Below are 17,573 nucleotides of genomic sequence, written 5' to 3'. Positions count from 1 at the left end.
ATCATGAGGGGTGCGAAAAACCAGGTTGAGGTGTTTGGAATTCTTATGATAGGGAACAGCTGTCTGTTTCTAAGCTAGAAAGAAACCTGATGAAAGGAGAGTTTTTAAAAGCTTCCTGTGGCAGGAAGGAGGATGGCTCAAGACTCAGGGATGTCACTTGTCATTCCTTAGTGTTGGCGACAGTGACATTGAGGAGGGAAGGACTAGTCTGAGAGGCTAAGACTTCCCTCATCCCTCCCAGGGACATCCTGACAAGTGACATAGCAGTTCTTGGGTCCTGTGAGCTCCGCTAGTGGCACCATTTATCGAGCATCTACCCAGTGCTGCCCAGTATTTGTCTTGTTATGCATCTGGCGTGACTCCCCAACCATACTGGGGAGTCCTTTGAGGGAGGGGACTGTGTCTCATTCTTTCTTATACAAAGGAAGCACTTTAAAGCAAACCAGAACAAACAAATCAAACCAACAAGAATGAGATGCTGCTGCTACACAGATTTTAACTCTGAAACTTGAGGCACTTCCATAGAAAACTATTTGGAAAAACCTCATTGGTATAGTTTCTACCTACCCACTCTCCACCTTTATTATAGAATTTTGCAACCATTCAGGGCCTGGGAAGCAGGTTTTACTGCCCTCAGTTCCAGGGCTTTTGCTTATGCATCAAAACTGGCTCCTTCTAAACCTTGTGATGCCTTTTTAAAAAATCATTTGATGATGACTCATTGTGGAGCTACTTAAAAAAAAAACAGCAGTCCTTGATTTCTTTTTGAGATACAAGGGGAAGGAAGATAAGGGGATGGCCAAAGAAAAGATATTTTAAAAACACAAATGTTAGGGAATTCAGCCACTGTGGCAAAATTCCATAAGTTTCCTTTTGTTAATATGTCAAGGCAGCTTCCTTCTCCTAGAGGCCCTGGATGTCTGAGACACAGCTCTGATGCGGAGCTGTAGAAAGGCCATTGATTTCTCTTAGTATTTCTTTAGGGAGGAGTTTCATGCAGTTCCTGTAATAATTGTTGGAAGTTTTCCAGAAAGGCTCACCTGAAGTGATGAGAGTTTAGTTTCTTGCACTGCTACCCTTGGCAGCAACTACCTAGGGAGAAGAACTGAGCTAACTGACACAAGATCATGAGAAAGAGGGAAACTTGACTTGGAAACTACACTGAAGTGAATGTGCTGCAAATATTCAGCAGCTCTGTTCCAGGGGCTACTGTGTACTTGTGCCCTTCATCCCTACCCCTCCCAGGATCTCTGACTCCTTCAGGACCTTACTCTATTCATCCTTTATCCTTCTTGTATCTTCAGCCTCTCCCCATCCATTTTTCCCCACTGCCTGCAAGTTCAGCACTCCTTTTCATCCTTGCGCGCGCACACACACACACACACACACACACTCACTCTCTCCCTCTATTCTGATTCCATACTTGCATGAGAGGAGTTCCTGGTTTCACTGTATCCACCTATCAGACTAGGACTCTTGCCCCTAATCGCTTCCACCACTGCTTTCATACCCATCGTCTGTGGCCATGACCGATATACTTGGGCATTGCTGTTGATAACAAGCCCCTGGGCCAAGTTCCTTTTGAGTTACTTGCAAATAAGTTTTAAAAGATTCCAAAGTGTATGATTATGAAATAAAAAGTAGACTACACCAGGAGTGCAGAAGAGGAAGGAGAGGAACCAAACAACACATTGAATCTCTTAGGGATCTAGGAAACTCTTTAAAATGACAGGTTCCATTTTGGTAGTTACCTCATTGAGAGTTCCCAATACAAATGAAATTATAGATCTAGAAAAAAATAAAAAAGATGTTATAAACAAACTGAAACAACAACTTTACCTTGGCCTTGTTACCACTCTTTTTTAGGCTATCCATTTCACTTTTTTTTGTCATTGCCAAATTTAATAGAAGAGTAGTCTTCATTCATTGCTTCCTTTAATCCATTTCTTATTCAACTCTGTGCAATCTGATTTCCCCATCACCATTGTACTGAAATTGTTCTATTATATATGTCATTGTTTGACGTCTTTAATTGCCAGATCTCATTTCCTTTTTTCAGTGCTCATTGCCCTTGGCTTCTTTATAGTATTCAGCACTGTTGACTTTTATGTTGAAATTGTTGTGACTTTTGTGCCACAATACTTGCCTGAATCTCTCCCACCTCTTGGATCACTCTTTGTCTTTGTCATTGGTTCCAGTTCTTTGTCCTGATCTATTTCATCTTTGATTCTTTTCTGTTGCTGAATACCTCTTTCTTGGTGTTCTCCTTGGCTTCAGTTTTAGCCTCTAAACAGATGATTCTCAAAAGTCCAGACTCCAACTGCCTATTAGACATTGCCATCTGGATAGCCCAGAACATCTCAAACAGACCTGAACTTACATCCTTCCCTCTGAAACCCATCCTTCTTTATGACTTCTCTGCTTATATTAGTAGTATAATTCTCCTTGCTACCCATCCTCCTAATTTTTATTTTATTCCTAACATTCAAAAAAATGGCTAACTAATATTGATTCTACCTCTGCAATTTCTCTGACATTCATTTTTTTCTTTCAACTCTGTCATGTAGAGTACTATAATTATCTTCTAGCCTGTTTCCCCACCCCCATACTCTTCCCATTTCAACCTCCCATACCCCATTGCCAGAATAATCTTCCCAATCCTTGGCTTTGATTACATCATCTCTTCCCCTAACCCTGCTCAGAAAACCTTCTGGTGGTTCCAATTGCATACAGAACAAATTCCAAACTGCTTCAGCCTACATTATCTCACATAATACCCCTTTCTAAACTCTTTATACCTCCTAAACTAGACTACTCCCTCTCCTGAAATGGCCCTGGCTTTCTTGCCTGTCTTTTTGTCCTTGTAGCTAAAAACCTCTAGCCCGAATACCCAATCTCTTCCTGTTAAGCAGCTACCATCCTTTAAGCTCCACCTCAAATGGATCTCCTTCATGAAACTGTCCCTGATTCTCTCCCTCCCTCCCAAGCTGAGAATGAGCAGCCCTTCTTATGGACCCTTAGAATACTTTGTTCATTGTTCCAATGAATTAGTATATTTTGTTTTCAGTTACTGTTGTTTGCGTACATGTGTTCTGTCTTCCATTAGAGAATAGAATTCTTGAGATAAGCATTCAAGTCTCATTTGTCTATATGTCTTCTCTAGCGCTAAACATTTTCCCTAGGCCATGATAATAGATTTGCTTTTTGATATACCTAGTAAAGGTGAAAATGAAAAAGAACTTCACCTAACAAAAATAGATGAATTCCCATTTATAATCCAAGTCACAGAACCCAGCATGATGTGCTTCAATTCCCGATTCTCTTGTTGACTAAAAATGACATTGGGCAAGTTCTTCTCAATCAACTAATTAATCAGTAAACATTTATTAAACACCTACTCTGTGCCAGGCACTGTGCCAAGCACTGGGGATCCAAAAAGGGGTAAAAGACAGTCCTTGTCCTTAAGAAGCTTTTAATGTAATGGGGGAGACAAAGGGCAAATGATTATACAATGCAAGCTATATACAGGATAAATAGTAAATAATTACCAGAGAGAAGACTTTAGAATTGAGTGGTTTGGAAAGTCTTCCCATAAAAGATGGGATTTTAGCTGTGGCTTACTCTGGGCCTATGAGAGGTTTAGCTATGTGATCTCTGAGATCCCTTCCAGTGCTAAAAACTTACAGTCAGTTTTTATGAAAGCCAGATATAGTACAGGAGGTTGAAAACACTGACCAAATTCTGGCTGTGAAATTATCTGTCATTATAAAAGAGATAAGAAATTACATCAGAAACTCTGCGATATATATCGCATCTCTCTTATGGCAACCTTCAGTTACTGCAGGTAATCCTGAGATGACCACTTCAGATTCAGTGGGAGTAATTATTATTCTCCTCTGCAAAAAAAAAAGGCTTGCATTTATTTATTTTGTGTGTATGTGTATATGTGAGTGAATCACATGCACACATTTTCTCCCCCAGTAAGTTTCATTGCCTGGGACAATGCCTGGCACAATGTTTATTATTTGATTTGAGTATTAGTCAGTGACGTTAATTGTGTAGTCCTGGAATCTCAGGGTTCCCAGCTAGCCTATGCATGGTGTCAAGCACACATTTAGGTTGCAGTAATAGGATGGTGGCCTGGTAGAAAGAATATTGGATTTGGAATGACAGGAACTGGATTCAAAGTGTTCAAACTCTAATCTCTCCCCTCCTTTCCCTTCCCATCATGGCTCTCACATTTCTTGCGTAACTGTGATAGGTTGTATTCACTCCTGGACCTCAGTTTCCTTTTCCATATTAAGAGAAGGCTAGACTAGACGACATCCGAGTTCTCTTCAAGCACCAAATCTATGAATCTGTGAATCTATGACTTGGGCCAAGAAGCCAGGTGAAGCTCAATTTATAGGTGGTCAATTTGACCTTAAGAAATGAGGCTGTTAGTGGTTCAGTGAATAAAATGCTTGAGTCTAGAGTTAGGAAGACATAAGTTCAAATCCAGTCTAGACACTTGTGTGATCCTGGGCAAGTCTCTTAGCTGGTATTTGTCTCAGTTTCCTCATTTGTAAGATGGGGATAATAACACATTTCCCAGGGTTTTTATGAGGATCAAATGAGATAACATTTGTAAAGCATGTAGCAGTGCCTGGTGCACAGTAGGCACTATATTTTATTGTTCTATCACATCTGACTCTTAATGACTCCCCTTTGCAGTTTTCCTGGCCAAAATACTAGAGTGGTTTGCTATTTTCTCCCCTGGCTCATTTGACAGATGAGGAAACTGGGGCACACCGGGTTAAGTGACGTGCTTGGGGTCACACAGCTGAGTGTCTGAGAATTAGAACTCAGGAAGAGCAGTCTTCCTGACCCCAGGCCCAAGGCTAGCCACTGTGCTACCTAGCTGCCCCAGGCATTATATAAATCCTATCTATTCGTAGTAGTAATAATATAGGATGAGGAGTTTAAAGGGGGCACAGTGTAGGGAAAAATCCTTATATTTCAGCTCCTCACAGAGGCAGGTCCTGTTCTAGAATGGAAGTGAAGCCTGTTGTTTTAGGATAGAATGAAGTGATGTTCCTGCAAAGAGAAATGAAATGCTGAGCCTTGTGGAGTCAGAAAGAATGAAGGATTTGGGCAATTCAGCAATACTGAGGAGCCTTCATGGTGTGGTGGTGTGTGTGTGTGTGTGTGTGTGTGTGTGTGTGTGTGTGAGAGAGAGAGAGAGAGAGAGAGAGAGAGAGAGAGAGAGAGAGAGAGAGTGTGAGTGTGAGTGTGTGGGTAGGTGGAGATGGAGACAGGAAAGGGAGAGAAGGTAGGGACGAGACTAAGTTTTTGTTTGTTTTTAACTCTTGCCTTCCTCTACTGAGGATTGGTTCCAAGAAAAGCAGTAAGGACTAGGCAATGGGAGTTAAGTGACTTGCCCAGGATCCCACAACTAGAGAGTATGTGTGGCTAGATTTGAATCCACGACTGAATTTTTTGGTTGACTCAGCTCCTCTGTTATTTAACAGTTTGTAATCCATGATAGCCATAACAGCTCAAGTAGCATTTTGGGGTGGGGTGGCAGGTAGGAGGTCACAGTTTTCCCTGGGAGGACTAGGCAGTGGTTCGAACTAGTCATTATAAACTACTGGGGGCACTTGCCATGAGGCACTCTGTCCAGGACCTACATTCTTTCAGGCTTCAAAAATCCACGTTTGCTTGGAAACAAGTTTCAGCTGAAGAATAAATGAAGGCTTAAGCTGTTTGGAGTCTCAGAGAATCATGGGTTGTCCTATCTGGGAAGGGACGTCAGAGAATACCTAATCTGAACCTTGAGTTTTATAGATGAGGAACCTGGGGTCCAAAAAGCCTAAAGATTTGGCCAAATGTCTGATTAGTGGGAGAGCCTACATTTTGAGCCCAGGTTTCCTGACACCTGGTCCTAGGCTCTTTCTACTCTACTCTAGCTTGTCAGTTTATTATATATGAGAGTACAACAAGGACATTTGTAAAGTGCTTTGTAAACCATGAAACGTTATTTAAATGTTAGCTCTTAGTGTTGTTATGACAGCAGCTCCCATCCTTTTCCCCCTTCACTCTCTTGATTCTGCAGCGTCAGGGTAATAATGCAGGGAACAAAGCTGTGGCATGAGATGACTCATAGAATTCTCACAACCCATACTTGGAAGGGATCTCAGGCCATTTGGAGCCTCCCTCCATCCCTGATCACCCATATTCCTCTAGAATTTGGTAATGGAGAGGGAACACTTGAGGAGGGGAGCTCAGTCCTCATGGTTGGTTGGTTCTTCTGCCAGCTGCCTCTCTGGCTTCCCCACTCTGCTATCAGTCTTGCTTTCCCACAGCAACTCAGAATAAACCTGCTTTTTCTGCCACAAATGATGGCTCTGATCCGCATTTGACAGATGGCTTTAAATTTTAAGATCTTTCATTTGCTCTTTCTCTGGACCCCTCTTTTTTAGGCTGGGGCGATTCAATAGGAACACCAACAGAAGGGGGAATGACTTATGATGCTCTACATGTTTTCGACTGGATAAAAGCAAGAAGTGGTTACAATCCTGTGTATATTTGGGGCCATTCACTGGGCACTGGGTAAGATTTCCATTTAACGGTCATTCAATTGCCTTTGGAAGGAGGGGAGTTTGGAGGGTGTAAATACCTTTAAAATGGTCAGCCTGTACAAATCCATTGCTCAAGCTCTGTTTTCTATAGGCATTTCTGAGGCTTATCCTCTAGGCATTTTATTAAATTCAGAGGCAGAATAGTGCAATTGATACACACTAGGCTTAGAATCTGGCAGACCAGGGTTCAGATCCAACCTACAAAGAAACTGACACTTTCTTGCTATATGACCTTAGGAAAGTGAGATAATTTATTTGTGCTTAAAGTCATCTCAGTTATAGAAAGATTTCCCTATCCTGTGTGTGAAGGGAATTAAAAAAAAAAACCTTACTGTCTTAGAATCAATACTATGTATTGGTTTTGAGGCAGAAGAACAGTTAAGGCTAAGCAATAGGAGTTCAGTGACTTGCCCAGGGTCACACAGCTAAAAAGTATCTGAGGTCAGATTTGAACCTTGAATCTCCCATCTCTTGACTTGGCTCTTTCCCAACTGAGCTACCCAGCTGCCTTCATGAAGGGAGTTTTGATAAGAGCCATCTCTCACTTTAGTTGAAGAAATCACATATCCTTCTCTCATACTTGGATAGTTTCCCCCACTTTAATCTAGGAAGCTTGATTATGTGTATGAAAGCTCAGTTAAAACCCTCAGCACTTTTAGAGGAATAATCTACTTATTGCTTCACTGAGGAAACCTGAAGAAATAGGTATTTAGGATAGATTGGAAGCAGCCTTCTTTAGGAAAGAATGAAATAGTGATTCTTTTCTTCCTGGAGGAACAGGAATGCTGAGCCTTGTATATCAGTAAGGTGACCTACGAGCATCAGGGATTTGGACCTGTTTAGCAAGGTAGCAGAGCATCACTGTGCCTGCATGAGAGAGAAGGTGGGGAGAATGACCAATGCTGGCCGCTGACTCTTATGAACAGGGACTTGGTAGGTTTACATGAGAGGTTTACATTATACCCCCCATCAAAAAGATTCATGGACAGCTTAGGTGGCTTAGTGGATAGAATGTTGGACCTGATGCCAGGAAGACCCACATTCAGTTTTGCCCCTCACATACTTGCCAGCTGTGTGACCCTGGGTGAGTCCCTTAACTTTGCCTTAGCCTTAATCTTAATTTTAAAATCCTTAAATTTGCCTTCATCTCCTGGGGAAAGAAAGGGCAAATCAATCCAGTGTCCTTACCAAGAAAATCTCATGGTCAATGGCCGACAGAGTCACAAAGAGTGGGAGATGACAGAGTAACAACAACAAAAATCTGTGTTAATAGCAGAAGTAGGAAAGGATTCGCGGTGTTGTTGGCTGAAGTTTGAGATTGCCCTTTTTGTTATGGTGTTGAATCACTGGACCCAGACTTGACAGTTGCCCATGTGTGAGAACAGACTAATGCCCAGGTACCAAGATGTGGGCTGTGGTTTGGAAAGCATCACATTTAAAAGTGGAACAGAGCCCCTTGGAGAACTTGACTGGCATCCTAACGCAGATAAGGAGTGCTATCAGACTGAACAAGGGGAGGTGAAAATAGGGATAATGGCCTGCAGGAGTTTTGCTCCCCCGGTGCAAAAACATAATGCATATTTGTGAGAAGAAAAGCTACAGAAGTTGAGTCCTAGACATATAGCGACAGCTTTGCTAGTTTTCCCTTTTAAATTTGGGAATGTGCTCTAAGAGAATCCTCAATTCCACCTCCCCTCCCTGTTAGAGCTGGCATTTAGAGTGCCTGAAGGTCTGCAGAGCTCTCTAGATAGTCTCTCAGATGATCCTCACGGCAGCCCTGGGAGGTGGGCGCTTTTATTATTTGTCCCTGGCTTATCCCTCATCCACAAAGACAGCTAAAACAGCGCCTGCCCTCAAGGGGCTTCATTTTGATGGGGAGACGACGTGTAACTATCTAGATCTGGACAAAATAAATAGAGAGAAAACGGGAGACCAGCCGAGAGGGGAGGCCTTCTACTGATCAATTTATGTTGTGTTGGGCACAGTTTGTGCCTGGAGCTGCAAAGAGGAGCTCATCAGAAAGGTTAGGTCCTTCGGTACAGCGGTCTGTACTATTGCACCCCTGCAGGAGTGTCGTCGTAACTTTTATGGGAGCCACAAATTCCTGGCTATCCAAAAGGGTAAAATCTTTGGATACATTCCAGCTGCCTGGGGTAAGGTGCCGCAGGATAGGGCACGCCTTCTAATTCCCATCGCCTCTGTTAGCAAAGAGGAAAGACACGGGAGTTTTTCATTGCTTACTTCATAAAGGGAATTTTATATATATAAAAGGGATAGTTGAAGAACTGAAATACCAGCTAAAAGAGAATGAGGGTGTAAAAGGGGACTGCTATGCTGTCTTGCTCAAAAAAAGGTGAATGATGTACAAAATGGGCATCTTTCACAGTGTGGCCTGGGTGCAACTTCAGACAAAGGTAACTATCTCCCTGCAAGTACTGCCTGGGTTCAGAAAACACGCAACAATAAACAAGGATAAATATTTACTGAATGTACATGGTTGGTCCAAACAATGTACCTATCAGCGCTTCCTGAGCCATGAATCATGACATTTCCAAGTAGTCTCTCAAGAAGTCATGAATGGGCTTCCCTAGGTTTTGCCCTCTCTTCAATGGAAGGAGTGTCATTCCCTCCTGACAGGCTTTATGACATGGCTCCGTAGCAAAAGGCAAACAGTGGTCATTTAGGAACATGATTTGCCTGTTACCATCAAAAGGGTTTATCGGTCCCAGGACGTGGGGTGAAGTGAGGCACTGCCAGGGGAGATCTCAGCAGGCACACATAATGCCCAAGAGTTATTGAGGTCCTGAGCCGCTACTCTGCAGGACCCCCAGGACATCTTGTAGGTGGTGGTTCTCCATACGGCCATGTTAAGGTCATAGGTCACCGTCCTGGAAAAGCTGCACAAATTCCCCTCTGACAAATTATAGTGCCCTCTCTTTACAAAAGAAATCCTTGAAAGGAAGATTGATTATCATTCCATTGATGATGCTTTATGCCTATTCTGTTTGATTAAACCATTTTTATCTTGATTGGGAAATAGAAAGGAATTAACTTTTATTCATAATTAATTTGTTTACCTGCTTTCTTTCTAGAGTTGCAACCAATTTAGTAAGGCGCTTATGTGAACGAGGTAAGAACATTTAGAATCATTAATTTAATGACCACTATAACTTTTATGTGGCCACTGAAGTATCATGTTACAAAATATACATTTGTCCCTTGTTCTGAGGACACGTTATGTGCTTATTAAATGAGATAGCTTCTCTTGAAGAATCTTTTCCATCAGAAGAAAGTATTGTTGCTGTATTTTTTTCATTGGATCTGAAATGCTGATTGGACCCTACCTCTACCTGGTCTATTACATGTATTCCTTTTAAGTTTCTTTTCCTCCTTATCCTCTTCTAGACTTGATATGTGAACTCCCAAAGCAACTGATTTTGTTTTTTGATAGCTCCAGTTTCCTGAGAGATTTTTTCTTTACATAGAGCCTAAATCTGTAGAAATTCCTCCCTTCCCTCCTCTTTTCCCTCCTCCCTTCATTTCCTTTCCTTCCTTTCCTCTCTCCCCTTACTCCATCTTAGAATCAATACTGTGCATTAGTTCCAAGGCACAAGAGCAATAAGGGCTAAGCAGTGGGGTTTAAGTTACTTTCCCAGGAACACAGAGTTAGGAAGACTCCAAGGCCAGGTCTTCCCATCTCTAGGCCTGACTACTAATCCATTGAGTTTCCTAGCTGCCCCCTAAATTTTGCTTTCTTAAACAAAGACAAATTTCTTGGTGATATGTCAGCACTACTCTGGCATGTGCAAATAATTTATGGCTCTTAATTTTTTGTCTTTTAAGATAAAATTTAAAAACAGCCCAATCCCTTAAGAGTTAGCTTCTCTTGCTATATGGGAGAGAGTTCTTTACACTGTTCCTGAAGCCAGATGTAGCCAGAACTAATAAGTTTCACATCTGCACCCCCTCTGTATTTACTTTCTAAAGTCAGCCATGCAGAATCAGGTATCCTTGGCTCCTCCTCTCCCTTCCACCTCATCAGTAAACAACTAGATTGAAAGAACTGCCGGGGCCCAGGCTTAGAAATGAGATCTGGAGTCTGTCTGATCCGATTGTATAAGTTGGCTCAATCTTTGACTTCTCTTCTTCCTCTGTTACCTGTGTGACCTGGGTAAATAAGTCCCTTCACTTCCTTCCTTTCAGGATTTTTATTCAAAAAATGAGCATTGCCATGCTTGCCCTCCCCACTTTGGGCTGGGAGGATTGTAGAATCCAGTGACTCGGGAAGTCCCCGCCAGGATCATAAGTGTTATTGAGGACCAACTACATGCCCAGCTCGTTTGATCCTCATGACGCCTGAGAGGCAGGCTCTCTGGTGATCCCCATTTTACAATTGAGGAAGGTGAAGTGAGGGAGGTGAAGTGTTTTGCCCAAAGCCAGGCAGCCAATAAGTGTCCAAGTCTGTATTTGAACTCGGCTTTTGCTGACTCTTCCCCAGCACCCTCGCTACCTCCTCTCCTCCCTTTCATCCCTGAAAAAGAAAAGTCTGCAAAGACAAATTTTAGATCAAAGGAAGGAAAAGTTTCCAATCAAACAAGAGCAAGCCTTTCTCTAGAGCACACCCAGCCAGCAATTATGCTTCCTTTGCTTGGAGACCCTTGGCAAGGAGGCCCCTGCTGCTTCCGGAGCCCCTTACCCCCAGCGAGCCCTGGGGTTGGAAGTTTTCCTTCCTTCCATTGGAAATCTGCCTCTTTGTAGTTTCTGCCTCTTGCTCTGCCCGTGGGGGCCAAACAGAACATCTAATCCTTCTTTCACATGACAGCCTTGGAATACTTAGAAGGTGGCCATCATGTTCTTTTAAGGCTTTCCCTCTCCTGCAAAACGTCCCCGCTGCCTCTTGTGGCACGACCTCAAGGCCTTTCTCCAGGCTGCTGACCCGCCTTCGGGCGCCCCTCCTTATTGTGGCTTTGCTGGCACGTGCGGCCCAACGGGGCAGAGCACAGAGGAACTCTCACCTCCTTGTTCCTGCCCTGGATTGGGGCCACAGATTGATAAGAGTGGAATGGGCTGGGTTCTGGGCAAGTGCAATCCCGGGTTTGCTCAGGGTGTGCCCAGGGTCAGGCGTTCTGGCTCGGTCATGCTTGAATTCCAGACGGCTTTTAATGGTGATTCTGCTCCTTCCCTTCTGATGAAGTTGTTGGACTAGATGGGAGCTCTGAGGGCTTCTCCCGCTCTGAGTCAGTGCTCTGGTGGGTCAAAGTCATCAGCAGAACGTGCAGAGGATATGCCTTGTCTCCCTTGTCTGGAAAGGACTTTTCTCCACCCACGTGGTCACGGGTTTTTGATCTGGTACATCCAAGGGCAATGAAAGATGTCATTTTAGCAGGGCTATGCATGATCGTGTTTCCTTTTTCCCTCTCCATTAGAAACTCCTCCAGATGCTCTCATATTGGAATCTCCATTCACAAACATACGTGAAGAAGCAAAAAGCCATCCATTTTCTGTGGCAAGTATAGATTTTTAAATTGATTTTCCTGGTTTAATTTTTAAGCAGAAGCCAACACATGTGCCTGCAAACAGATGCTATAGTACCTGTATAAAGAGACATAAGGTAAAAAAAAAAATGTTCTTTTCCAAACCATTGGAAGGGGAAGAAGCCAGCTCCCCAGAGACTTTTTTATACATTCTGTCCAGCTAGATAAATTGGCATTGGTCTTGGGACACCTGACCATTTGTGTCCCTTTAAGAAATGGGAAGCTCAATCTTTTGGAAGTTTCCTTTGTGAAATATTTTTTAGAAGAATGTAAAGGGCAGTCACACACGTTAGAAGATTGTTGTATTTGTTCTCTGAGTCCACTTTTCTTCCCTTTATCTTCACTTCCCATCCTGCCAAGTACACACAAATTATAAGTTATCTAAGATTATAAACTGGAATTGTGAGTTTAAAAAGAAACATTCTTTGGTCCAGGCAGATGGGATTGTGGGAAGACTTAAGACCGCTGTGATCAACACACACAGTCTCACACTCGTATGTGTATGTGTATGTGTATGTATCTATACACATTGGAGTATGTTCTGTGCATACACATACATTTATGTTCACCTGCACATACTGCTGGCTATGATCAGAGAGTCTCAATGCTAATTAATTTGTTTGTCCCTTATTGCTTTTTTGAAATTCTTGGTTTCCACCATATTTCCATATTTGGGAAGAACTCTTGGAGGGAAGAAAACTCTGGGGTTCCCCTCTGAATTGTATTGTCACACAGGGGCATTTCTTGGAGCTAGGACTATTTTAATCTTCATTTCAAAACATTTCCAGAATATTTTGTGACTTAAAGGTCCTCAGGCCCCCACACTCTTCCTGTGTAGGAGGGCTGTGGGTTGGTTTCCATTCTTCGATCTCCAAAATAAGTCCTAGCTTGTACCACCAAATAGAAACTGATCTTGTAGGAAAGTCAGCTTCGGAAGCCAGATTTTCAGAACCTGATAAAAATCATTGTAGTAGCCTGGAGAGTCATAATTGCTCTCTTACTTTGATTCAGTTTATTTTCTTTCCTCCCTAAGAAAAGTGACTTAGAGTAACAAACATTTATTAAGTGCCTACAGTGTGCAAGACCAAGGATAAAAAGACAGAGCCAAGCCCCACACCTCTAAGAACTTATGTTCTACTTGACTTAAAGTCAAGTGTGTCTAGGTGAAGGTGGGGAGAGAGTGTAGGAAGAAGAGCTTGGGATTAGGACTCACCTGCCTGAGAGCATCATACCCGAGAGCTGCATACCATTCCTATTGGAGGAATTCCCCTTGTTTCTCCTTTGGTGAGTGGCCTAGGGAGGAGGAAAACATGGCCCAGTGAAGGGATTGCTAGATTTTGAGTCAGAAGAGCTGGGTTTAGATCCTGATGGTCCCTTATTCCCCCCTGGGAGACCTTGAGCCAATCAGTCCTGATCCCAACCTCTTCCCACCAAATGAAACAAGCTCTTGGAGTCAGGGACTATGCTCGGTGGGTCTGTAGCCTTGCACACAGTAGCCATTACACAAATGTTGCTAGCTTTTGTTGAATGTTACCGAAACCCTCTTTTCTCTGAAGAAGAAAGGCTCCTAAAGTAGGAATGTCTTACTCTTTAATAGAGTATCTCTTTCAGGAATATTTGCAATTTTAAAGGGAACCTTGGCAAAGGGGTAGTGGGCGATTCAAAGCAATAACTCTAATGGTAGGATTTCAGTTTCCGAACAACCCGGGTGGAGGAGAGAAATCTGGGGATAAAAGAGCCTCTTAGTACCACTAACCTCCTTTCTTGCTTGGCACCGGAGGTTGCTGCTCTTGATGCAGTCATCCCCATGAAAAATGGCTGTTGGCTAGCTTGGCCGAGGCAGGGGCAAGACGAACGTAGAGGGCTCCTTGGTTGAACTGGGCAGGTCAGAGAAACAGCGCTTGGTGCCCATCTCAGGCTTGGGGTCCCACAAGTACCCCCATAAAGGAGGGCTTGGCTGGCCAGGCGCCCCCATCCTTGGGGAGCTGGCAGTCTGAGAGGAATTTGGGCCAGGCCTTGGGGGAGAGGTGTGACGCTGGGAGAGGGAGGGCGCCCCCGGCTCTAGCGCCCCCTGGAAGAGCGCTGCCAGGAAGAAGAGGGGGCATTATGAAGCACGTGGCTGAATTCCTCTTTCGTGTGTCTCCAGGTATATCGATACTTTCCTGGATTTGACTGGTTCTTCCTTGATCCCATCACAAGCAGTGGAATTAGATTCGCAAATGATGAAAAGTAAATAGCCACCCTTCTACCTAGCGAAGCTTTCTTCTTGTCTGTGTGTCTTCTGGGCAAAGGGAGGCGGGAGGAAAGCGTAAGGATCCCCTGACTGGTAAGGCAGAAGCGCCCCAGCTTTTCCCTGGCTCAGGGTCTTTAACGCTGGGAATGCTTTCAGATCTCGGTGGACTTTGCAGCCCAGGTGGGCCCAGGGGGTGTCACTGCATCTTTACTGTTTCTCATTCCAGAAACTTCATAATGTGGCATGACCAATTAGCTCCAAAATGTGTGCCTTATGGAATGGGGGTGTGGGGAGGGGGGTTACAGGTATTTTTTGTACCATTTGCTCCTTGCTTAGTAACAGCACTCTGGGCGTGGAGTCCAGGAAGACCCTGGGTTCAAATCCCTCCTCTGACACTTCCTGGCTGGGTGACTGTCATGTTACTTAACTTCACTGTGCTTCAGGGTCTTCCCACTTTGCTGCTAAGGCCCATGCCTTACATTTGGCTCTGCAGTCCCTGGAAATAGTAGGTGGCTGCACATGAAGTTACTTAAATTTTCAAAGTGTTGGGGGCAGCTGGGTAGTTCAGTGGATGGAGAGCCAGGCCTAGAGATGGCAGATCCTGGGTTCAAATTTGACCTCAGGCACTTCTCAGTGTGTGACCCTGGGCAAGTCACTTAACCCCCATTGCATAGCCCTTATCACTCTTCTGTCTTGGAGACAATACACAGTATTGATTCTAAGATGGAAGATAAGGGTTTAAAAAAAAATTTTTTTTTCCAAAGCTGTCCCTTGACTTAAATGAACTTGAGCTTTCAAAGTCCCAATTTGATCCTGGAGTTCTAAAGACTGATGTGACCTTAAAGATGGACTCACGATCTAGCTTACTGCATTGCACACAGTAGGGACTTAATAAATATTTATCGACTTGAAAGTGAATCACCATCCATAGAAGAGACAAATGACATGATTCTTCACGTTATGAAATATTTCCCAATAGAATTCTCTTAAATACCAATCTCCCTTCATACCTTTCAAGTGATTTGATTTGCATACTTCATAATAGTCCATTTATTTTGGGAGCACAACTTTTTTTGTAAAAAGTGGAAGTGTTGCCATAAATATGTTCCATTTTTTTTTAAAAAGAAAAATTGTACGGATTGATTTTGGTGAAGATTTTTGATGGTGACAAAGAGCACAAACCACCCAGAAAAAGGTTTTTTACTTTTTTTTACTTTTAAAAAGGACCAAATTAAGTAATACTGAATAGATAATTAAATTTGCTTTGCAACTATATCCTTTTTTTTTTAAACCCTTAACTTTCGGTGTATTGTCTCATAGGTGGAAGAGTGGTAAGGGTGGGCAATGGGGGTCAAGTGACTTGCCCAGGGTCACACAGCTGGGAAGTGTCTAAGGCCGGATTTGAACCTAGGACCTCCTGTCTCTAGGCCTGACTCTAAATCCACTGAGCTACCCAGCTGCCCCCTAACCATATCCTTTTAAATGAAATTCAGTCTATAAAATGTCCCCACTCTTTTGAGTTACCCACACCAAGTCTATATCAGTATTTTTGTTTATTTATTCCCATTCAATTTTCTTTTGTATTGTCATAATTACTGTGTATTCTTTTTTTTTTTTTCTGTTTGCATCATTCCACAAAGTCCTTTCCATGTTTCCATTTAACATATATACTTGCCAGTCTTACTGGCATTGTCATTTTACATTCCAAATGTTATCCAACCATTGCTCCTTTTGTTGGACATTTAAGTTGCTTCCCAATTTTTGCAATTATGTCATTCCACTCCAGTCTATGAATGGGCAACTCATTCTTTGGGTTGTTTTTTATAATACTTTGAGGGTATTAAGCTCTAAATTCTTAATCAAGCCTAAGAAATCTCTTTCATGCTCTGAATTTTTAAAAATTGAGAGTTTTAATACTGCAGTAAACCCGAATAACATTATTGAAACCAAAACATCCAATTCCCCTTCAGATACAGCCAAATACAATAAGGAGGGAAACTTCCCCTGCCATTTCACTAGTCACTAGGGAGGAGAATGCTTTCTTGTTTTAGAATCTGTAACTTTACTATTCTTCTCATTCCAGTGTGAAATACATATCGTGCTCCTTGCTTATTCTTCATGCTGAAGATGACCCCATTGTGCCATTCCACCTAGGAAGAAAGGTATGTAGGTGGTCCTGATTGTTGGGAGGGGGAGACAGTAAAAGGAGCAAGTTATTCAAAAGAATAGAGGTCCCTGAGGGAGTTAATAAAGTTACCTTTGCTAATCAGTATTAAAAGTGGAGAGGATCAATGGATAATAGGTAGATAGGGTCTCAGCATCAGTCCAATCTCCTTATTTTTTCAGGTGAGGAAACTGGCTCAGGTGTGTTTAATGACTTTATCTCAGGTGGCATTTGAACCCACATCCTCTGACTGCAAAGCCAGGATTCTTTCCCTTGCATCAGGCTGTTTCATGATGCTTTAAGCCAATGATGGGCAAACTACAGTCTGCCAGATGGGGGGGTGGGGCCTGAAATGTTCTATTCCTCTGCACGACATTATTCCTAATCTGACAAATACAACAAGTAGGATACAATACAATGAAACTTCAGAAGAGTTGCCTTAGAAACAGACTGACAGATGAGCATTTCCTTTCCTTTGGCCCCCTCTTTAAAAAGTTTGCCCATCATTGCTTTAAGCTATGTAAATTAGAAATTGGGATGCCCTGTCATTGCACCTGTGCCAGTGAGAAGATTCTTAAAGAAAAATAAGGCTTTGGGGAAAACATTTTCACAAAAATAGCAGCTTGATATTGGACTAGAACTGGACCCTGCCATCTCCCCAGCATCATGGACCCATGGAAAAGACTAATAGAAGTATGGTTTAAAAAGAATACATATGCACACTCATATAAACATACATGTTACTTATATTTATACATATATATAGTCAAGGAAATATTTGGCTATTTGGAAGAGTAACGATAAGAATAATTTTAAAAATACTTATTCATAAATGCAGGTGAAAACATGACTTATCACTTGTTTATTTGGGTATATGTTTGGAGGTTTTGGTTCTAGATTATTTGCTTACAAAAATAATAGGGAAATATATTTTGCGTGATAATACATGTAGAACCCAGGTGGAATTGCTTGTCAGCTCCAGGAGGGGGGAGAGAAAAAGGGAGTTAGACAATATGGATCAT

The 17,573-nt window shown here is 42.6% G+C and overlaps 1 protein-coding gene across 1 annotated transcript in view; it reads left to right on the top strand.

Moving 5' to 3' along the window:
• The window catches only part of ABHD12 (abhydrolase domain containing 12, lysophospholipase), a 151,588-nt gene that overhangs the window by 129,147 nt on the left and 4,868 nt on the right, over positions 1–17,573 (top strand). Inside the window, exons 7-11 of the mRNA XM_044663443.1 lie at positions 6,462–6,591; positions 9,713–9,750; positions 12,047–12,126; positions 14,301–14,383; positions 16,471–16,549. Coding sequence (XP_044519378.1) covers positions 6,462–6,591; positions 9,713–9,750; positions 12,047–12,126; positions 14,301–14,383; positions 16,471–16,549 — 410 coding nt within the window. The remainder of the gene's footprint in view (positions 1–6,461; positions 6,592–9,712; positions 9,751–12,046; positions 12,127–14,300; positions 14,384–16,470; positions 16,550–17,573) is intronic.

Source organism: Gracilinanus agilis, chromosome 2 (assembly GCF_016433145.1).
Source record: "Gracilinanus agilis isolate LMUSP501 chromosome 2, AgileGrace, whole genome shotgun sequence".
NCBI lineage: Eukaryota > Metazoa > Chordata > Mammalia > Didelphimorphia > Didelphidae > Gracilinanus > Gracilinanus agilis.
The sequence above is the reverse complement of the archived record's forward strand: the minus strand, read 5'-3'. Positions and strand labels throughout refer to the sequence as shown.